The sequence below is a fragment of the Pinus tabuliformis genome, chromosome 3_1 (assembly GCF_031772625.1).
Source record: "Pinus tabuliformis cultivar Carrire ecotype Pingquan chromosome 3_1, CPIR1, whole genome shotgun sequence".
NCBI classification, from domain to species: domain Eukaryota; kingdom Viridiplantae; phylum Streptophyta; class Pinopsida; order Pinales; family Pinaceae; genus Pinus; species Pinus tabuliformis.
Window position 1 is genome coordinate 185,337,883 of NC_142301.1, and position 24,866 is coordinate 185,362,748.

General features: G+C 36.5%; 1 protein-coding gene across 1 annotated transcript in view; it reads left to right on the plus strand.

Moving 5' to 3' along the window:
- LOC149186417 (ATP-dependent zinc metalloprotease FTSH 8, mitochondrial-like) overlaps window positions 1-24,866 on the plus strand; it is a 205,063-nt gene that overhangs the window by 117,649 nt on the left and 62,548 nt on the right. The window contains exons 5-6 of the mRNA XM_089411000.1: window positions 9,163-9,642; window positions 12,358-13,122. Of these exons, the coding sequence (XP_089267126.1) occupies window positions 9,163-9,642; window positions 12,358-13,122 (1,245 nt within the window). The remainder of the gene's footprint in view (window positions 1-9,162; window positions 9,643-12,357; window positions 13,123-24,866) is intronic.

The window sequence follows — 24,866 nt, forward strand, 5'->3', positions numbered from 1 at the left end:
TCATATCAAAGGACAAATTAATGCAATGGAACAAAGTGGGGCTCTTCACAGCCTTCTTTGCTGCTTAAATGAACAAGGTAGAAACGTATCAATCACATGGTCAAAGTCAGTATGTTACCATTCCAGATCAAGGTGATTGTTATCATCAACAAACAAATTTCAGATGCACAAATCAGATAATGTATACAACTATTACATGTGCCGCTTTGGCTTTTTGTTTTATTTTATACGTTTATACTGAGGAACACGTGAGAATTTATGCTTCTGGCTATCAATTATATGAAGGTAATATAGCCACAGGGGATGGACTCTGGCTATTATTGAACTGGAATTTTGTTCATTTCTTGAAAGCATATGGTGCAAGTGCTCAAGTACATTTCATGCCTTTTGCCATATTTTGCACTCTTCCACGGGGAAGCATCTCCTAGGTTGGGGGGCACGCTCCCCATGTTCCCACGCTTTTGGGATGGGGGGATTCTTGGGGAAAGGTTTCCCTATGCCCCCCTTTTGGTGAAACTCGGGGAACATTTCCTCAATTTAGGGATGTGTTTCTCCAAAATGGGTATTTGTAAGTGTCCCCCCTCAAAAAGCGCTGGGTGTCCACTCTGAATTTTGCCTAAAAATAATAATTTATGAGTGGGGAAGCCTAATATTCAACCCTAGGGCCTTACTAATGATATGTAATTAATGACAATGTTAAATTCTTGAAGTACTAATGATATGTAATTAATGGTACTTAAAGTACCTAAATTTTTAACATTAACATCAATTGTTTGAGGATGTTTGTGAGTGGTTCCAATCTCTTTGGATTTCATATGGAGAAAGTAGAATTTTAGATCCCACTCAAATTCCAGCAGACTTTACAGTTTTCGGGATTGGGGGGATTGCAACGTTTTGATTGGATTCTACATGTATGAGGGTATGGAACTAGCATCTAATCAAGAGTACTAAACCCTCTATGTACCACGATGGTAGTGGCATTCATTGTTGAACTTCTCTGTCATGACCCTAGTAAAAATCCTCCCATCAATCAAACAATATTTTGATTTGACATGTTAAGCTTTTTCTATCTTATTTTAATGCTTAGAGGATGATATTGATGACGGTGATCCTAGTATAGGCAATGATTTTGATGATATGTAAGTATCTGTTGTAGCATAATTTTTTTTGGACTATAGAGTCCATCTAGAGCCTCTTTGATGTATTTTTGGTTCAATGATGGTTTCCACTCGGTGCTATTTTGGTTATATGCACCCTTGCTATATATATATATATATAAAATAAACTTTGCATATTTGTATATAATTGTTTTGATTTATATGGATGCACATGCATATTTACGTATTGTTTTCAAAATTTGAATATTTCTGTAATTTTTGGTTGACCGGTTTTTTTGTCTTTTTTTTTTTGGTTCGTGGTTTTGGCATCAACTGGTTCAATGACCAGTTCGGTTCTAATAACGTTGGTTCCTTGTGCATTATTCATTTTCAGTTTTAATTTTTGAGCCTTGACTCTAGATAATGATGATCTTAGACCGAGTCTAACTCGTTACTTTTTACTATTTTTGATTTTGAGTAATTTCAATTTACAATTCCACTCTTCAGACTTTAGTATCTACTATTTTTCTTAGTATTAATCAGATTATAGAATAATGAATGATGAATTTAAATCAATGTAGATTCTAGAATGAGGAATGTTGAATTTGTTAATTTTTCATCAAGAATTGTTCTATGCTGCAACTATTACTTCAACAATTTCCAATAGCATCCAAATTATGCTAGAAAGGCTCTTCAAGAGGGAGAAAATCACAATTCACGGCCTTCATAGTCATGAATTAACACATTTAATTCAATGCGCACTTGCAGAGTGCAAAAGAGCAAAAATTAAGAAGTCTGAAACAAATTGCTTTCTGGTTAATGCTTGGTTTGACGAGGAATGCAAAAAGGAAAGGAGAATGTGGAAAGAGTCAAACAAGGATAACATAAAGCTCAAAGCTTACAAGCAGTTATTAAGCAAGAAAAAGGCCGATTTCATGGTTTCAAGGAGGGAAGAACTAATCTTCCTTGGGAAAAATAATCCCAAATTATTTTGGAAGGAGCTCCAACCGAGAAAGATACAAACTGGAAATAGTATTACAACTTCTAAATGGTTTGACTATGCAAGACAACTCTATGAGCAGGATCCCAAGGTTGACCCTCCCCCCTTGGTCAACACTGATACTGAACTCTTCATGGTGCAAGAGGTAGATATGGGTATCAAGAAGTTGGGTGTTGGAAAAGCAAAAGACTTAGCTGAATTCCAAGTAGAATATCTGAAGTGGGGTTCAAGGATCCTTGCACCTCACATTACAAAAATTTTCAACATCATACAACAGGGGCTCCCCACAAATTGGACAACTAGTCTGGTAATACCTCTTTTAAAGGGCGGTGGCGTCAATAATCCCTCCAATTATAGGACCATCATGATAAACCCTTTGTTTGCAAAACTATTTGGAAGCATGCTAGAAAATAAAATTAGCAAGGGGCAAAAGAAAGAGATAAGCGTGCTAAAGGGCAAGCGGGTTTTAGACCTAAAAATTCCACAGTTGATCATTGTATAACTTTAAGGTACATCATTGAAAAAGTTTGGGAGAAAAAGGAAGAAGTCCTTTGTTGCTTTGTTGATTTCAGAAAAGCGTTTGACACAGTTCCTAGGGATAATATTTGGCACAAAATAGAGGAACTTGGGGTTCCTAAACATTTGAGAGAAGCTGTGCATAGGCTGTATGAAGAAGTGAAAGTCAAAATTAGAACTTCAACAACCATTTCTGAAAGTTTTAGAAGCGATATCGAGGTCAAGCAAGGTTGCCCACTATCTCCTACCCTTTTTGGTTTCTACTATTTTTCTTAGTATTAATCAGATTATAGAATAATGAATGATGAATTTAAATCAATGTAGATTCTAGAATGATGAATGTTGAATTTGTTAATTTTTTGTCAAGAATTGTTCTATGCTGCAACTATTACTTCAACAATTTCCAATAGCATCCAAATTACGCTAGAGAGGCTCTTCGAGAAGGAGAAAATCACAATTCACGGCCTTCATAGTCATGAATTAACACATTTAATTCAATGGGCACTTTTAGAGTGCAAAAGAGCCAAAATTAAGAAGTCTAAAACAAATTGCTTTCCGGTTAATGCTTGGTTTGACGAGGAATGCAAAAAGGCAAGGAGAATGTGGAAAGAGTCAAACAAGGATAACATAAAGCTCAAAGCTTACAAACAGTTATTAAAGAAGAAAAAGGCCGATTTCATAGTTTCAAAGAGGGAAGAGCTAATCTTCCTCGAGAAAAATAATCCCAAATTATTTTGGAAGGAGCTCCAACTGAGAAAGGTACAAACTGGAAATAGTATTACAACTTCTAAATGGTTTGACTATGCAAGACAACTCTATGAGCAAGATCCCAAGGTTGACCCTGCCCCCTTGGTCAACACTGGTACTGAACTCTTCATGGTGCAAGAGGTAGAGATGGGTATCAAGAAGTTGGGTGTTGGAAGAGCAAAAGACTTAGCTAAATTCCAGGTAGAATATGTGAAGTGGGGCTCAAAGATCCTTGCACCTCACATTACAAAAATTTTCAACAACATCATACAACAGGGGCTCCCCACAGATTGGACAACTAGTCTGGCAATACCTCTTTTCAAGAGCGGTGGCGTCAATAATCCCTCCAATTATAGGACCATCATGATAAACCCTTTGTTTGCAAAACTATTTGGAAGCATACTAGAAAATAAAATTAGCAAGTGGGTAGAAGAAAGAGATAAGCGTGCTAAAGGGCAAGCTGGTTTTAGACCTAAACATTTCACAGTTGATCATTGTATAACTTTAAGGCACATCATTGAAAAATTTTGCGAGAAAAAGGAAGAAGCCCTTTGTTGCTTTGTTGATTTCAGAAAAGCGTTTGACACAGTTCCTAGGGACAAGATTTGGCACAACATAGAGGAACTTGGGGTTCCTAAACATTTGAGAGAAGCTGTGCATAGGCTGTATGAAGAAGTGAAAGTCAAAATTAGAACTTCAACAGACATTTCTGAAAGTTTTAGAAGCAATATCGGGGTCAAGCAAGGTTGCTCACTGTCTCCTACCCTTTTTGGTTTCTATATCGACAAGCTTGAGGAGTGGTTAAATTTGTAAGGGGATGATGTATCTATTTGGGCAAGTTTGTTATAAGGCTTCTTTTGTATGCAGATGATCTTAGTTTGATTGCTAAACCAACTCTTGGTTTGCAAGAGCACTTACTATCCCTTGAGCATTTTTGTAGAAGTGGGGATGCAAGTCAATATCAACAAAACGAAAGTAGTGGTTTTTTCTAAAAAAGGAAAACATAACCAGCATAAGTTCTACTTTGAAGGCAACATTCTGGAAGAAGTTGCGGATTACAAATACCTCGGTATTGACTTCAACAAAAATCTAAGCTAGGATGGTTGTAGAAAGAAAAGAACTTTGGGGGTTTGGAAAGTATTTTATGCTTTCCAAAATAGGTGTAGAGAGGTAGAGTTATGGGACTGGAAAACCATTCAAACTCTTTTTAGGCTTCTAGTGATTCCAGTGATTCTCTATGGTTGTGAACTATGGGACAACAATACATCTGACATGTAGGGGAGACAAATTGAGAAAATTCATAAGTGTTTGATTACAAACAAATTCAAGATTAAAAGTGCAGTTCCTTATGCTATCTTGTTAAGTGAAACAGGGGCTGCTCCTATTGAAGCAATTGCTATGGTGCGAGTTATAAGGTATGTAAAAAAAATTGAATAAATGGAAGAGGGTAAATGACCTAAGGTTTGTCTTTAATGACAGATTGTGCAACAAAAAAAAAAAAATGGATGCAGCAAAATAACACATTGTTTAGTAAATGGGGTATTTGCTTGAACACGTGTCCCATAAACAACAAAAAGATAAAAGCTTTTGTTATGGATAAGTTCCACAAGCATATTTGGGATAAGGATCTAGGAAGAAAGAAAGAGTACTATATTGAAGTGTTTAACCCAGTGTTGCGGGGGAGCGCCCCCTCGTTCCCACTCCCAATCCGTGCTCTGGGCTGGAGTGACTCGGGAGCGCGCTCCCTAAATTTTTTTTCGCTCACTGCCTTCTCTGGAGCGTTTTTCCTTTTTTGCAATTTTTTTTTGTAGTAATGTTCGAAATGCAATTTTTTTGAAAGAAACAAATAATTTTTGAGTGGGGCAGCCTAATGATCAAGTCTATGGCCCTAGTATTGATATGCTATTCATGGTAATGTTAAATTCTTAAAGTAAAAGTGACATTATCCTTGATCTTCATTTTCATCCTTTTACTTAAATTTTTAACTTTACCATGAAATGACTCAGGATGTTTGAGAGTGGTTCCAGTCTCGTTGGATTTCATATGGAGAAAGTAGAATTTTAGATTTCATTCAAAATCTAGCAGACTTATCAGTTTTTCAGGATTTCAGAATTGGGGGATTGCAATGTTTCCATTGAATTTTGTCATGTATTAGGGTATGGAACTCGTATTTAATCAAGAGAACCAATCCCTCTATGTACCTTGATGTTAGTGACATTGGTTGTCGAACTCCTCTTTTATGGCCCTCCTAAAAATGTATGCATCACTCAAACAAAATCTTGACTTGACATGCTATGCTTTTTCTATCTTATGTTAATGCTTAGAGGGTGATATTAATGACAAAGATCCCTATACAGATACAGAGGTAATGCCAAAGATACCTTTGGATATTAAAGCTTAGAGGGTGATATTAATGACAAAGATCCTGTTTTTCCAACAAGACTAAAAAATTAGACATTTCTCGTGGTGTCAATTGGCCCAAGCGTAAGAAATAGATAATAGATTTACTTCTCTTTTCTAGTTTATAGTAGCTTTTATAACCATTGACTCTTTCATATTTATTATGATATTTTTTTAAACAATATATGACAATTTAAGTTTGAAGTTGGCAATTATAACTCATTAGTAATGAATTATGAATATGATGCTTCATGAAAGTTGAAAGTTGTTTCATTTCATTTCATTTAATAAAATTTCATTTCATGTTAGATATTATTTGTTGTAATGGTTACACTTAGCTTACAAGTACAACTTTGGTGACAATGATAATAAATGTTATATATTGAATTTTGAAAGCTTGAAACTTTAAGATCGATGAATCATGAGACTCAATATGTTGTATGTTACTATGTTACTAACTTGTGGACGTGGTTGATGAAGATTATAACTTCTAGATGATTGTTGTTATAATGGTTCAATCTATGTTTTTTTATGTTTTTTATATCTAATTCATTATTGTACACGTTTTTGTTGAAATATATGTATCAAAATATAAAAAATATATATTATATAAAAAACGTTCTGGGATTCGCTCCCAAACCAGGAGCTTTTGAAAATGTCACTCCCGCTCCCGCTTTTGCTCCCGCTCCCAAGTAACACTGGTTTAACCCCACTCATAGTCATCAACCAAAAGCATACATAGAGGCCAATATCTCTTGGAGAGCCAAAATTCTTATTGCTCAATTAAGGACTAATTCTTATCAACTCTGTTGTGAAACATGGCGCTGGAAAATGCCAAAAGAAGCGTGGGAGGAAAGAGTATGCAATTTTTTTTTTCTTTCAGAAAAGTGGTAACAGAAAAGCATTTCATTTTAGAATGTGAGGCCTTCAAAGACAACATGGAAAGTTATGTAGATATGCTGACAACTTGGGATAATCTATTTAGCGAGGGGTTTGTCGAGAAGCTGGGAGCATTTATTGTGAACCTTCACAGAAAGAGGGCCGAATACATCAAGCAGATGAAGAAGCAATTTGTCTCATAGGCTATCTTTAGCCTCGTGGACATTAAAATAATTTCTTTCTTTCTTTCTTCTTCAATTAACCAATGATAGTAGAGCAATAGTAGATAGAATAATTATACAAATGCACAATGAAAGATGACCAAGAGACAAGAGACACAATGTTTGGTCAATGACCAGGGAAAAACTCCACAAGGGGGAAAACCCTTTGCAATTCTTATTCCATTAGATTGTCATAAAATGTTCAGTAGAGAGTACAATGAGCCAATACAAAACTATCCAGCAAAAATCAACCAAACAATATCCAAGATATGAGCCCGATGCCCAACAACAATATAGATCAAAGTTAACTCTCTCAGCATGCTATCAATTGCGGTCACCTGTAAAAATGAAAACTTAGATCCCAGCCGCGCTTAGAGAGAGATATGCGTGTGGCTGAAATGTTCCAGCCACACGGATAGACCTATGTGCATGCGGTTACAAACTTTCAACCTAAAAATCCCTGTGGCAACCTCTTGGGACAGGAGGCTAAAATACCCTAATCCACACATGCAAACATCGGACATGTACGAATCAAATTCCACGAACCACCTTTAGACCCGTGCGAACCAATCCAAAGAAGAGAGAAGAAGTAGACGCTTGATGATGATGTCCAAATGAGGGTGTATTTATAGGCTTCCAAGGGTGTCCAATTTCTTTTTAGTGCCGACCTGTCTTTTTGTGCATATGTGGGCTTCACTTCAAAAATACACTTTCCCTTATCCAAATCCAGTGGTTCAAAGGTCAATTTTGGTCCTTTTGAAATGAGGAATCTAGTCTAATGATTGGAATTTGTCATTAAGCTGCCAAATTAACAGAATTTTTAAATCTATGTGACAATATTTTACTATTTCTATTTCCTTGAATCATTTATGATGTATGAATCATTGCATTTATTATTGAATTTGAATTTTAATCATGTTCACACATGAACACACACACACACCCTGACATCCCCCCAATTCGCCTGAATTTCTTAAAATTAGCTTGGCATTTATACTTTATTTTCTCATATTCTTCTGTAAATGCTGGTAAAGTCAATGCATTTGAAATAGCTGTACTTAAAAGATCTCTATTCCTTTTGATAAAAGCTGTCACTGAAGGTGGTGAATGATTGGTCATTGGCAATAATACTGGTACATAAAGTGGAAATATGATCTACGTTAATGTGATCATCACAGAGCACGAATGAGATTATGTGCTTCCAGTATGATACACAGAGAGGTGGATTCTTGGCAAAACATGTGAATAGTAGAGCACAGGTGTAATAAATCAATGTCCAAAGAGATTTTGTTACTATAATACAAAGAGTCCAAAACAGAATAATGCTTCACAGCATTGGCGTATGACTTTAACAATTTTTTTCCTGTCTTTGGTAAATATCAGTCAATTAGTCATATCTGCCTCTGGTCTGTAATCTGGTCAACTTATGATTGCCCCATCTGGTATCATCTAGAAAAGTCATTGTTGACATTATTTAAAGCTCCATATATTAAGTAGTGATTAACTTATACATAGACGTGGAAATTTTTGGGAAGGGGCAATGTTATTTATCTGACTGCTGTGATTGAGATCAAGCATATTGCCTTCCTTGCTTTGCTGTATGGTCCTTTCTCAACAGATGCATTGCTTAAGTTTAAATAGCTGCAGCCTGCATATATTGGGTTCTATATTGACACACGTCCTCTCATATTTAAATGTATGGCCCTCAATGACTTTGTAGTTGGTTCAAATATTAACACGACAGGATTGATTGTTTACATGTTGGTCTGATCACATTTTCAATGCTTTGTAAACATTTGATATTGGGATGGTTTATTAGTCTGCTGAATTACTTGTCTTGTATTTACTTATGTCAAGTGTGCTTCCTTTCACCTTAGCTAATGTCTTTTGACAAAGAGAATGCCAACTTGAAGTGACTGTGTTGATTGTTTAGTGGTGGGCCTGATCTTGTATTCAGTGCGTTTTAAAGTTCTGATACTGAGATGGTTTATTAGTCTGCTGAATTATTTGTCTTGTATTAGCTTATGCCAATTGTGGTTCCTTTCAACTCATATAATGTATTCTTACAAATTGAATACCCAACTTGGAGTGACCTGAAATATTTATGTAGTTTACTGCGCTTTCCAATCACTAGAACAATAACCTCGTGCTGGGATCTAATTCGCACCTGTGTCACCTGTGAAGCTGTTTTTCACTCAAGTCAATGGTAGTTTGTTGTTAAGGATTTTATCATACAAGTATCAATAATGTTTGTCACATATTTACATGAAATGTTCTGATATATTGTCCATGTGATGTGCAGATCAGCTTTCAAGAGTTTAAGAATAAGCTGCTAGAGCCTGGTTTGGTGGATCACATTGAAGTTTCTAACAAAGCTGTGGCAAAAGTTTATGTTAAGAATGTGCCTCATCCTATTTCTCAAGATGAAAATATTGATGTAGATACTGAAATCCATCCTAATGCTAGCAGAAGCAATGGTAGCCAGTACAAGTTTTATTTCAACATTGGGAGTGTTGATTCTTTCGAGCGCAAATTGGAAGAATCTCAGGAGGACTTGGGAATAGATCCACATGATTATGTTCCAGTTACATACATATCAGAATTGTCCTGGCTACAAGAAGTACTGTCCTTGATACCTACAGCTCTTGTTATTGGAACACTTGTTTACCTAAATCGCAAAGCTCTAGGGGGATCTGGTCTAGGGGGAGGTGGCGGATCACGTAGCATATTCAGTGTTGGGAAAGCTCATGTTTCAAAACTAGATAAGAATTCAAAGGATAAGGTATGTATCCAAAATTTCAATATGGATTAGGATCTGGTGTTGGTACGATTTGATTGGATGTTTTGTGCTTTCCTTGTGTCTGATATTCATATCTGTTGTCCTACACCCAACTCTTTCTTTCTTGCTGTATCCCTTGACCTTTTGCCATTCAGGATTATCCTTGGTGTTACCACGTTTTGTATGGGACTTTTTTATTTTCTAATCCCATTGACAGACTCTTTTGGTCACCTGTGGACATTAATAAAATTTTAACCTACTCTCTTGGTCACCTGTGGACATTAATAAAATTTTTACCTACTCTTTTGGTCACCTGTGGACATTAATAGAATTTAACCTACTCTTTTGGTCACATATGGACATTAATAAATTTATCTTATCATATGTGAGTGCAAGCTTTTGAAAAATAGGTTATATGCTATTTCCACTTATTTGGCAAATGACGTTTTATGGCAGGCACTTGAACTCCACACTTGTTTGCCATGTATTAAATGCAGTTATTAGTTTACTCTTCCCCTGAGGATTTTGCAATGGTCTGCAATGCCTGAATTTCTTCATTTCCAAGAGAAGTCATAGCATGCTATTATGAATATGAATTAGACGTAATCTGTAAAGGAAAAATTGTGTAGGATAACTGTGATTTTTCTTGTGGAAATTAATCGTCTATCTTTCTGGGTCATTATTTCTTGGACTGATCTCCAGACTTTGGAGTCCTGAAGTTGTCACACGTCTGAAGCTTCTTATGAGACAATATGCTACACGTCTTAAACTTCTTATGAGACACGTCTCACATTTTTTGAGTCATACCTAAATCAATGTACAATGTGCATTGAATTCTTTTCAATGTATCATGACAAGTATCCTTTTTCATCATGTTAGGTGCAACATTTATCACCTTATCATCAGCACAAGTATCTTTGTCCATCATGTTAAGTACAAAGGTATTGTATAATAAGCAAGGTGGGTTACCTTGATTACTTATTGTATTCTTTATAAACAAATTCTGCATATCCCCAGATGTGTTTAGTCAGCAAACAACCTATATTTGTTCATTTAGATCCCACCGCCGCAGAGGAATTCTTGGCGTGCTCAGCATTGTTTTGGCCCATTCATTATGGTTAGCTTGGCCAAACTGATCACATGGCTCCAAGGCTTACAGAGTTGCATCTCTCGAACCTCGATTCTTTCTCGGCTGGGCTGTTTAGTCATTTCTTACCCATCGCTCACCAATGCCTTCCAGCACAGGTCAAGCTCCCTTCTGCCTTTGCACTTGAGGGCAACCTTCTGTCCAGCCTGAGAAAACTTTGCATGTCTCTGTTACCTTTTGGGAAGCCTACACCCCATAGAAACTGTACCTTGGCCTGTAGGTCCCAACGCAAGGTCAGAATTCTAGCTCTTCCAGAGTGGTATCACATAGCTGGCTCAGCTGCCCCTGGATGGGGGCTTTCTTCGCCCTCCACCTAAGCTGCACAAGAAGAACCCAAAGACAATCCTGTTCACAGCTATTAATAATTAAATACAGATATGTTGATTTTTCTATTTTTGTTGCTACTATGGTTATATGCCCTTTTGGAATAGAACAAAGTCAGCAATTATGTTTGGCTTATCTCCCTTTATTTCTCAATGCCGTTAGTCTTGGGTTAGTCATTAAGTCATTTTTTGAAATATGCTTCTTAATTTCATTTACATATACAATAATAGTTAGACCACATTTTTTTTGCAAACTAATCCAGATATGAAATTTCTCTGGTACCTGAACCTTAGACTGTTAGGCCTTGGAATTACTTCCCAGAACATTTAAATGGAATGTAATAAATTAGTAACTCTTCTTTACTTGTATATTTTTTTTTCCATGTAAATTGTCCTTTGCGAAACCCTCTAGATGCTTTCTTACATTTTGTGAATCACACCCGAAGTAAATGCTGCTGGAATACAACATGTACTGATAAGTTGCTATCGCCGAGGAACAGTACAAGACTTGAATCCATGACCTCTAAGCGATCTCTGCCTTGAAACTGGTCAATTCAAACCGAATGAGCTAACCCACTGGGTTATATCTTCCTTCCTTGTGCCTTCACTACCAGACAATTTAATTGATTTCAATCTTTCAATATGAGGTATGACATTGATATCAGGGCATATTAAATGCATTTGAAGTACATGTGTTTCTATAATTTCAAAAGTCATCTTCAATTGGAGGTATGACTTTGCAACCAGGGCAGTTTTGTGGAGGTTTCTGAAGAATGTTAGTGACCTCAACATTCAACAATACCGCTGACCCCTGGTATATTTGATTTGATCTTTATTTTTGTTTTTATTTTCTGTCTAATTGACTGTAGTTCATGACAAAATCCGAACAAGATGTGGCTACCAGTTTGTTTAATTTATTTGATTGGTCCTTCATTTCCTTTTCCTTCACTATCTTTTTGGGTACATCCTTTGCCATAATTGGTGCAATGTAAGTCTATCACGTTTTTCTACTAGACTTTCTCACAATGATTTTCATAATAATATAGTGCTGTCACATGGCTTTCTAACTCTAATTTAGACCAATCTTCATTCCCAGAAGATGATCTTTTTGCATTGAAGTTATGCTTTTCTCGTGTTATAACATCTCACGATTTTTTCAGATCTCTAAATAAACTATAGGATCGTATGCAATTTGTTTGTTTCATCTAAACAATTACACTGTTTGACGGTTTTCATTTTTTATGCCAGGTGTTATTCAAAGACGTGGCTGGGTGTGACGAAGCTAAACAAGAAATTATGGAGTTTGTTCACTTCCTGAAGAATCCAAAAAAGTATCAAGACTTAGGTGCCAAGATTCCTAAAGGAGCACTCTTAGTCGGTCCTCCTGGCACCGGTAAAACACTTCTTGCAAAGGCTGTGGCTGGCGAATCTTCAGTCCCCTTTCTTTCTATATGTGGTTCCGATTTTATGGAAATGTTTGTTGGTGTCGGGCCTTCTCGGGTGAGAGATTTGTTTGCTCAAGCAAGGCGATCTTCACCTAGTATTGTCTTTATTGATGAAATAGATGCAATTGGTCGTGCAAGAGGTCGTGGCATGCTTGGAGGAAATGATGAAAGGGAGAGCACACTTAATCAGTTACTTGTAGAGATGGATGGATTTGGAACAACAGCTGGAGTGGTAGTTCTTGCAGGCACCAACCGTCCTGATATACTGGATAAAGCACTTCTAAGACCTGGTCGATTTGACCGCCAAATTTCCATTGAGAAACCAGATATAAATGGCAGGGAACAAATATTTCTGTTATACTTACAAAAACTAAAGCTTGATCAAGCACCGCCATTTTATTCTCAGCGGTTGTCTGCATTAACTCCTGGGTTTGCCGGTGCTGACATTCAGAATGTTTGTAATGAAGCGGCTCTTATAGCTGCAAGGCATGATGAGAAGCAGATAACAATGGATCATTTTGAGGCTGCCATTGATCGAATTATTGGTGGATTAGAGAAGAAAAATAAGGTATTATCAATTCTATTTCTTCCTCTTCATTCTCTTCACACTGACAGTGCTTTCTCTCTCAAATGTACACACAGGTAGAAATACAGTAATGTGCACATGAATGTTTCACATTACAGTGTAGTAGCCTTCCATCCACTAATATTTTTTGAAGTATATCACTGTATTAGAGGTAATATTACTAATTTTTAATGGTATTTGTCATCAGCTAATATCAAGAGGGTCTAGATGACAAACGTCAACCAAATTTGGGGCTTTTGCGATTCAAAAATTAGCTAAAATATTGACATATTGATGAACAATTAAACCATAATGTTGAACTCCATCTGTGCATGAAAATCCAAAATAAGGCTCATTTTAATTAGAAAAGTTTACAGTAATCCCATACATCATAAACTTTAGTTTTACTTTATTTAGACTAATTAATCTGAAAACAGGAACCACTTGAAGGCAGCCATATGGGTTTGTGGAATGGCAAGGAGATTTAGTATATAAATTTTAGACTATAAAAACTAAGTGAAAGAAGAATAGATTGTTAAAATGGAGTACTGATGTTGAGCAGATCATTGAGTATTGGTGGACTAGGATGGCAGGTTTGAAATGGGGCAAGGATGGGCATTGTTTGATGGGATTTTTTTGATAATGATAAGTATTTCTGAATTCCCAGGTGCAAAGGAGGTTTGGTTCCTATTGATGGAATAAAGTAATATGAACTGTTCTCTGTTCTCTGCTCTTTTTATATGTTCTCCTCGATTTTGCTAATGGTTTTTTGCCAAGAGATGCCCTGATATATGAGAAATAAATGGAAGCATCGCTAATATATTCACCTCTACCATCAGTCCAAGCATAGTATTGAAAACCGGAACCAGTGACTGGATCAGTCCACCTATCTATCCGTTTTTTGAACCGGAATGGGAAAAACCGGACTGGTCAGATCTCAATGAACTGGTCTTTAAAAAAAATACATGAAATAACTAATTTTGATTCTTGAATGAAAAAAAACTATTTTTAAGATTTAAAACCATGATTCCAAACCAATAGAGACAAAATATGCAAAGTTTGCTTATCTATATACCATGAAAAGTTGAATATATCAAAATGGCACCGAGTGCAATGCATAGCGGCAACAAAATACATAATCAATGAGGCTCTAAATGGCCTGTAGAGTCCAAAAACAATGCTACAAGCTATGGTCCATTAACCTACTACAAGTCTTCATATCAGTAATCAACATGATCACTCCTGCTCATGATCAAACTCATCACCACTATTAGACATGGGATCATCAACAAGAGCTACATAAACATTATATGGCTTAGAGTCTGAGGACTCCTCAGACTCCTCTGCAACCTCAGTGGTAGCAACAAAACTTGACCTAATGGAAGCATGAGTTGGTTGAGCTGCACGACTAGTGCCTTCCATTGGTTGTTTGCCTTTGCTTGATTCAACTATTGGTTTTGGTTCCATTGACACTACCAAATTTGCATTGGGATCAACCCCCCCAACTCCATCACATCACTATCAAAATTAGCATCAAAATCAGCTGGTTGAGTCTCATCCACCCATTCTAATGTTGGATCAATATCGTCCAACACATTGGGATCTAGATCAGGTATTACGTTCATCAACTGGTTGCGCACTAGTCGAAGGTTGTATTGCACGAAGACAAGATCATTTAATCGTTTTTGTTCCAAATGGTTTCTCTTCTTTGTGTGTATCCACTCAAAACTAGACCAATTGCGCTCACAACCAGAAACACTGCAAGTTTGGCTGAGGACTCTAACTGCAAGCTTTTGCAATTGAGGACATTGGCTGCCAAATGACTCCCACCAATGTGCTGCAAAGACAAAGACATTAGTTAGTTCATTTCATTACTTCATTGTACAACAATTTAGATTCTAAGTTTGTCTAAAAAACAAGTATATACAATCTGAATTATAAACAATTGAACTTTAAAAGAAAATCAAATTGGAATTACTTACCTGGTTGATCCACATTTTCTGCCATCTTTGCTAAAGGTACCTGCGGGTTCACTAAAAAGACTAAGCTGTTTATGTATTTCCAACTAGTTGAAATGGTTAGGGACCATGCGCTCCAAGCAATCTTAGAACCCATCTCTGACCTCCCTCGTGTGCTCTTCTCCTAGCCGAGATTTATAATGATACTTTGGGTTCAGGAAATACTCAGCTGCATGTATAGGACAATGGAGTTGATTGTTCGAGCGGTTATCAATGATCTCCCAAATAGACCCATATTTAGCTACTTTATCCTTGTAGATTGCTCGTATCTTCTCCTTTGTCTAATACATAGCCTCATAGATGTAGCCAATGGCCAATTTTTCCCCATCCACCATTTGTAACACCTTAACAAGGGGCTCACCAATTTTCACAACCTCTGTAGACTTTTTCCAAAAAGAATTGTCAAAAACTTTATTTTTGGTGTCTTTGCCATCTTGTCTACAAGCCCACTGAGATGAATTCCATTCATCATAAGAAAACATCTTTTGCAAGTTTTTTTGTTGAGAATTGAGAGATTACAACGTAAGGAAGTGTGTTGCAAATCTTTTAATTGTAGGCTTGACAAGCTCCTTGCCCTTAGTTTTTTTCCTCATTAGGCTCAATACCCATGAGTGGTTGTAGATGTATTTTGTGATGCACTTGGAATGCTATACAATGTTCTTTAGCCACTCCACTTTGCCTATGTCCTCAAGTAAGAGGTCTATGCAATGTGCAATACATGGAGTCTAAAACATGGTCTTATATTTGGACTCTAGCATCTTTCCAGCAAGAACATAGTTTGAGGCATTATCTGTGATGAGCTACACAACGTTCTCCTCCCCCACTGCCTTAATCATCTCATCCAAAAGCTCAAATAGAAGGCTTGCATCCTTCACCCTATTAGATGCATCCATTGATTTCAAAAACATGGTTCCTTGAGGGCAAGAAATAAGGAAATTAATGATAGTGCAATTATTTTCATCAGTCCATCCATCTAACTAACGTGATGGAACAACTTGCTTTGGTCCATGACTCTCTATATTTAGTCAAATATTTGTTATTGCCAAAATTCTCTTTTTGCAAAAAAGTTTCCTTCAAGTCATGTACACTAGAGCCTTTTAAGCCCTTTCTTGCAAGTATAACAGAGTTCTACATAGCTTGGTAATAAGGTGAAAGAGCAACATTAAAGGGGATATCTGCATCCTACCAACATCTAGCAATATATTGAAAGGTAACTTCTTTGCATTCATTTTTCCAATGGTTATCCAAAGTGGGTTTTGTTAGAGTTGGTTGGGAGGATTTGGCATTAGTAGAGGTAATGGCAGGGGAAGTTGAGAAATAACTCTGGATGTTCATCCTCTTTTTTCCTTTAGATTGTTGGCCTTGATTATAAGACCCAAGAGCAGGAGGAACATAATGGAAGGGGTCATGGACATTGGTGGAAGGGATAGAAGAGGAGTCTTGAATCTCCAAATCTTCATACCCACCAGCTCTCATGGCTTGTAAAATTTACATCCTCCTTGCAATTTCTTCTTGGATATCCTTATCCCTAGCCTTATTCTCCTCAAACTTTGCAAGGTACTTTGCCCTAATATTGCCTGTCACTTCCTTTGATGCTTTACATGGCTTTACTTGGCCTCTTATCCTAGCCAAGTGTTCTTTCAACTTGTAAATACCCCTTCCTCCAATAGATTTTTTGGCAATATTTGTTGATCATTTTGCCATCAATCATATCACAATGAGCCCATGCAGTATCCTTGTTCCATCCAGCTAACATGATGGAACAACTTTTTTTGGTCCATGACTCTCTATACTAGGTCAAATATTCATCAATGCAAAAATTCTCTTTTTGCAAAAGAGTTCCCCTCAAGTCATGCACACTAGGGTCTTTTAAGCCCTTTCTTGCAGATATAACAGAGTTCCACATAGCTTGGTAATAAGGTGAGTGAGAACATTAAAGGGGATATCTGCATCCTACCACCATCTAGCAATGTATTGTAAAACAATTTCTTTGCATTACTTTTTCTAATGGTTATCCAAAGTAGGTTGAGTTAGACTTTGTTGGGAGGAAGTGGCATTAGTAGAGGTAGTGGTGGGGGAAGTTGAAAAATAACTCTAGATGTTCATCCTTGTTATGAATATAATTCATATAAAAATAATAATAAATAATAATAAATTAACTAATGGTTAGTTAGTTAGTAATGAAGAGGCATGTCTTAGAGACATGCCCATTCATGAAGGGCACCTGCCTATGGTATATAAGCAGACCCTCATTCTCATTTGTAATTATCTCATATCTCATATCAATTCAATATACAATTACATGTCTTACAATGGACATTTACGTCTTTGAAGTATTTTAAAGATTTCTGCTATGTATACGACTTTTGGTCGTTACATTAGTATCAGAGCTGTTCGATCCTCTGGATGCTCATTGCTGAAGAGAACTAGTCTGATCTGACCTTTGGCCAAATCCTTCGTCAACTTTGTTGTCGTCACAATTGAAGCGTTTCACTACAAAAAGTTGGAGTTTCTCTGTTTCGCTAGTTTCGGCATTCATGGCTTTGGCCATTAAACAAAAAGGAAAAAAAGAAGATATTCAAAGAAAAAAAGATTTAAAGAAAAAATCATATATATATATATATATATATATATATATATATATATATATATATATATATATATATCTAAGTAACCTGACACGTGGGTTCAGGATTCGTCGGATACAGGAATTCGAGTGTTGGGTTCGGACATGTTGATCCCCCGGAACAGGACATGTTTGGATCAATGTTGCACGAAGCGGAAGCGTTTTTTGGAAGCGGGGACGCCGAACCGTCATTTTCCAAAAATCTAGGAAGCGAAGCGTCCGCGGAAGCGTCTGCTATATATATATTTATATTTTTTTGCATTTATACTCAAAACAAACATCCCAAATACCAAATTAATTGTAGAAGACATGAAAACATGCATACTTTTGCATAAATCAAGATAGATATAACATCCATTGTACATTAATGATTAATTATTTGAGCATCAACCATTTAGATGCATTAACCATCTAGAATCTAGATTCTTCTCCTCTTGTCTAGCCTTTGCCTCTACCTCGATTGTCTAGGGATATTAGTCAACATTGCCCAATTTTGATCAAACTACCTAATTCAAGACTTCAAATATGGTAGAAAAAGCTTAACATGCTTGATCGATGATTTTGACTTGATTGAAAGGTAATTTTTTGCTAAGGGCGTGCCACGTGACAAAGGAGTTCAACAATAACACCACCAACACTAGGGTACATATAGGCTTGGTGCTCTTGATTAAATGCTAATCACATACCTTCATACTTGATATAATCTAATGAAATGCCACAATCCCATTGATCCTGAATTCCTGAAAATTTTTAAGTCTGCTGAATTTTGAATAGGATATGAAATTCTATTTTCTCCATATGACGTCCAATGAGGTTGGAACCACTCTCAAACATCCTGAGTCATTTCATGGTAATGTTAAAAATTTAAGTAAAAGGATGAAAATGAAAAATAAAGGAGAATGTCACTTTTACTTTAAGAATTTAATATTACCATGAGGGAGCATCTGCTATATTTATATTTTTTTTGCCTTCATTGGTCACCCTAACCCAAGGTGGACCCACCCCCAACAAGCAAACTCACCTAAAATTAAAAAAAAATTGGAAAAAAAACGATTTTCTAAACGCTTTTTCGGAAACTTTTCTGGAAGCGTACGCTTCCTCCTCCGAAGCGCCATGCTTCCAATGCCCGAAGCGCCATGCTTCTAATGCCCGAAGCGCCGTACGAAGCGCGCTTCGGCACTTCGGAAGTGGCGCTTCCGTACAACGCTTCCAAATTTCCAGGAAGCGTCTAAAAATGCTGAAGCGACGCTTCCGAATTCGGAAGCGCCGCTTCCGGCCAAGCTTCCTAGGCGCTTCCGTACGGGACGCGCTTCAGGGCTTGGAACCGTGGGAGGGGGGGGCGCTTCGTGCAACACTGGTTTGGATGCGTTATATATATTAATATTAAAAATTAGATATTTCTTACACAAATTCTCATTAATGATACAAATTCATTGATTTCAAACATAAATCTTCATCTAGATGTAAGTTTTACCGATTACAAAATAAGTTAGTAACATTATAGCATGCATAGTACATACAAAATTCAAATACATGTCACATAAATGATAAATCAATGAATCATAAATTCTAAATTCATAAATGATAAATGATAATACATATTCAATTCATCAATGATCCAATAGGAGAAAGACAAGATAGTAAGATAAAGACACTGGCAACTGTAGTTTTCTCATTAAGTCATCAAAATCAAAGTGTGTTACATAGGTAGTGCAATGCCAATGGCAAATAGAAATAGAAAATACAAAACAACTACAAGTATACAAGCCTCAAGACAGTAGGTAGCTCATGACTCATGAGTCATCAATCCTCATAGTCATCATCAAAATCAACATCACTATCCTCATCATCATGGTCACCATTGCTCTCCTTTGCTGCATCCTCCTCCTCTGTATCCAAAGTCGCTTCTGCATCTATTGGTGTGGAGGATGACCCCTCTACAATATCATTATCATCAAATCTAATAGGCTTTAGCACTGGATCATTGAGATCCATGTTGGCCAATGCCAACTCGACGCTGCTGTCCAAACTCATATCATCAGGAAAGACATCCAACATCTTTGTCTTTCCCTTCAACCACTCTTCCCTCTGCCTATAAATAAGATGACGGTTGATGTGCACATACACCATTGTCTCTGCCCTGGACTGCTCAAGCCTGCTCTTCTTAACACTATACAAATTCCGATATGTGCTCCAATTCCTCTCACAACAAGAGGATGAAGTCACGTGAGAGAGGAGCCTCATGGCTAACTGCTGTAGAGGAGGGCTTGTTGCCCCATGATTTTCCCACCAAGAATAGGGCTTCTTAACCCCCTGTCTCTAATCACATCATATCCTGCAAATCGACCAGTGCTAGTGGAAAACTTTGCAAAGGCATCCTCCACCTCATCAAGCAATGCTCTATCCTAAAAAACTCGCTTGAATGCATCTTCCTCCCCTGTGAGATTCCACCATCCATGTGAGGAGGGAATCTGCAGGAAGGTCCACCATTCAACCACTAATGGCTGTAGTATTTTGGGTTCAATGAGTGAGCCAAACAATGTAAAGGTGTGCAATTCTTGTCCCATCTGCTAACAAGAATATCTTGTATAGTACCACATAAGGCCTCTGGTGATGTCTTATACTTGGGGCACTCACTCTGTAGAATAATGCTCCTCATAGACTCAATCATGGAATCCCATCCCTCATAAACCTCTCCTAAGATGGGTTGGTCTGTATCTGCAAATTGAAGCAAAGAAATGATAAGGTCCATGATCTGAATAATTAGATCTACCCTCTCCCATCAAGCATCATCTAGCACTGTGTCCTTCACTCTTTTAGAGGCTACTTGGTCTGTCTTTTTCGAAAAAGACTAAAACTCTGAAATAACCATGGTCCCAAGAGTGGTCTTGACCTCCCTCAACCTCTTCAACATGATGAATGGAGAGGCAAACCATGTATCTACAACCTTCAACAATGATAGATTGATGTACTCCTTGTAGATAGTGAGGGCATTTGTATGGTTTTGTACAAAGTTATGGATATGCCGTGCATCCTCAATAATGTTACCAATCCAAAGCACATCAGAAGCAATGGATTTCACTGCTAAGCTCAATGAATGGATAATGCAAGGTGTCCAAAACACTTGTGGATATTTAGCTTCCACAACCATGCTAGTAGCCTTGCAAACATGTGTATTATTTGTAATGATTTGCACACAAGAATCAACACCTACATCTTCAATAACTTTAATAAACAACACACCCATATATTGTGCATTCTTGTATTCTCCAAGTGTATCCACTGCTTTCAAGAAAACTGGACCATTCAAAGAAGACACCATGAAGTTGATGAGTGGGTGCCGTGCTGGATCTGTCCATCCATAAAAAACAATGTTAACCCCAAATGTTGGCCATGATGCTTTAATAGGCTCAAGCATTTTTTGCACCTCTTTTTTTGCCTTCGACAATAATGTGGTTCTAAACTTCTCTGAACCAGGAGGCAAATATCATGATGGAACCCCTTGAGTTAGAGCTCAACACATCTCAATAAATAGAGGTGAGCGGGCAACATTAAAGGATATGAAGTTTTGATTGAAAAAAAGGCAATGGTGAGATCAAGCTCTTCCCCTTTTTCCTTTTGAAAAATCTTGTCCATTGGACCAAGTGAAATTGCCTTTCTTTTTACTGCTTGTCCTCCACTAGAACTCTCAAACAAGAATTTGTTGTTGCCTTTCCTAAAAAATGGAAGGGGGTCATCATTCTTGGTTTTTATTTTGCAACCACATTTCTCATACCAATAGTCAACTCTCTTTTCATTTCTTTCTTCTTTTGTAAAGGAACTTCTGTACAAGCTTCAACTCCACAACCTAGTAAAGCCAACAAATGGCCTTTCACACGGTAATATGTGTTTATCAAAGTACTGTGGCAAAAGTCGCATCTCCAATTCACATTGCCTCCTCCCTTCACCTTGCTGCTTGGTCCATCCGCTCTTGTGACATATTTCCACAAGGAATATTTCTCAATGTTACCTTTAGGAGGAAGTCTTCCCTCAACATTACTTGCAATAGAGGGAATACTTGCAGCAGACTCTGATGAAATTGGGGGAGGGGCATCTCCAATGGGGACATTCTTCCCCTTCTTTTGCCCCTTACCTACTGCCCTTGATTGAGCCATGAATACTGTAAAAAATAAACAAAACATGCACAAATTTGTAAAAGAAATGCATATACAAATTGCTGTAATACAAATGCAAAAAAATAGAGAGGAAATGCACTTACCTGTTGCTTGAATCTCCTTGAAAACGCTCCACACCCTTTGCTCCTTGCTCCAAACTCCTCACAACAAACCCACAACCCACCTATTGCAAAAGAAATGAGTGAAAATGATGCAAAGGAAAGGGATTTCCGCCCTTTTATGGCCGCGTGGGTCCCATTTTGCCGGATTCGTGTCCGATCGGGACACGTTCCAAATTCGATCGTGTCCCAATTGGACACGTCGTGTCCCGATTTCCAGACACGATTTAGGTCGAATTGTGTCTGATTCAATGGATTCAGACACGTAGCCCTGTTAGGATGAATCTGGTTTCAGATATATATATATATATATATATATATATATATATATATATATATATATATATATATATGGTCCGATGTAAATTTTGAAGGAGAATATTCATATATATATAAACGTTATACATTATTGATAAAAAGTGCATGATAAAGTTAAAAGGGAATCTTTCCAAATATCTTTAAAACTATATGTAAGAGAAGGAAGAGTAGATAGGATTATCTTGATTCTTCATTAAGTGGTTTACAAGCTCGTGGTTTTAGCAACCCATGGTATTTTCAAGGTAAAAGAAAAAAAAGGAATACAAAATCTCTTTATGCTAATGGTAAGTTTCACTTTTTACGTGGAGAAAATTAACCAAGTCAAAGGCACATAAGTGGACATATATTTTATATTATACCCAAAAGAGGTGAATAGCCACGTTTCACTAGGGTTGTGACTTTTCAAAAAGAAAAAAAAGAAGAAGATTATAAAAGAGAAGTATTATATTATAAAAGGGTATTTTTAAAGAAAAGTTCAAGTCATAAAATTATTGAAAATATATGTAAGTACAAAGCGGGCATTATTATATAAGATTACTTAAAAGATCCATATATTAAAGTTTATAAATGGTTAAATCTAGAACTATAAAGAGACATATGGATAACAAGTTATAACAAAGGAAGAGTAATTTTTAAAAGTATTATAATAAATATAAGGTGCAGTTTATTTAAATAGTGGAGCTATATTAACTTTTTTTATAAGTGGGAAAAAATACATATAATTGAGGAAAATAAAAGTTAAAGGAATTTATAAAGGTGTTCAAGTTTATCAAATAAAATGACACTTATTTTAAAGAAGAAGTCAATTTTTGAAGAAAAAAGTGAATGGAGTCTAATTCGAAGATGAACAAAGAAACTATGGATTCCATATATAACTCTACATTTTGGACCAGATGTCCATTTTGTCGAACAAAAGATCAATATTTATCGATTTTTAAAAATCGCACAATACCTTGTCCAAAATGTCGAAGATTGTTTACTTTAGAAGAATATCAAGATAACACCCAGACACAAATTAAAAGATTAAAAGAAGAAATCGCAAAACTTCAACAAAAGAATGAAGCATCAGAAAAGAAATATAAAAATCTCGAAGATCGGTTTCATGAAAAATCAATAGAAAGCAACGAAGAAATTTGGCGTCTAAGGGACCACAATGAGAAATTACTTTCACAGATAAAAAAATCTAAGGTTAAGAAACAAAGACTAAAACAAGAAAAATAAAGTTTTGGTAAGGAACTAAAGGAGAATCTATCAGAAAGAAAAGAAAATTTGTGCCTAAAAACCCTTAATAAAAAATTATTAGAGCAAATAAAAAATTTAAAAGATAAAGAGAAAGATACTAAGGACAAAGTCAACAATTTAGAAAATGACGAACTTTCATGTCTAAGGAATCATAACCAAGCCTTACTTACACAAATAAAGAAGCTTAAAAGTGACAAGAAATCACTAAATGACAAGTTAGAACAACTTCAAGAAGTAGTATCGAAGTCTCCAGTCGTTTCAGTCCAAGTTGAAGATAAAGAAACAAATATCGATCCAGTGAAAATCGTAACTCAAGTAGAGGATAAACCTACTGAAGTGAAGACACATGCAGAAGTTGCAGTTCAAACGATGGACATTCCAAATGATGATTCAATAGCCAACTCAACAATAACAACACTTGAAGGAAATCAGGAAACAACCACTAACATGATAAGGGAAAGTCCAACTAGAAGAACTATTTATCGACATCCAAATCACAAGAGCAGACTTTCCAATCAATCTATGTACCAGTGTCACTCATAACATAAATGACAAATTTATGTCCCCAAGAATACTGAAGTTTGCAGAATCTAGTTCTACGATAACTATTCATCACAAATTTCCAGAGATTAGAAGATTCCACAAAAAATTAATCTAGGATAGTCTGATCCATTCTCAGTACGACAATTTTGTCTATCACTCAGAGCATCATATCATCTTGTATCAACGAAGATGAAAGTTCAAAGACGAGAAGATATTCTTAGTAAGCGTTGAGGACAAAGCTTCTTAAAGAGAAAGACAATGTTCTGAATATAAGTCATATAAAAACAATAAATATAGATTTAAATATGATAATAATAAATAATAATTAATTAACTAATGGTTAGTTAGTTAGTAATGAAGAGACATGTCTTAGAGACATGCCCATTTATGAAGGGCACCTGCCTATGGTATATAAGCAGCCCCTCATTCTCATTTGTAAATATCTCATGTCTCATATCAATTCAATATACAGTTACATGTCTTACAATGGGCATTTACGTCTTTGAAGTATTTTAAAGATTTTCGTTGCGTATATGACTTTTGGTCATTACAATCCTCTTTTTTCCTTTAGATTGTTGGATTTATTATAAGACCCAAGAGCAAGAGGAGCATAGTGGAAGGGGTCATGGACATTGGTGGAAGGGATAAAGGTGGAGTCTTGGATATCAAAATCTTCATACCCACTAGCTCTCATGGCTTGTAAAATTTATTTTTTCCTTGCAATTTC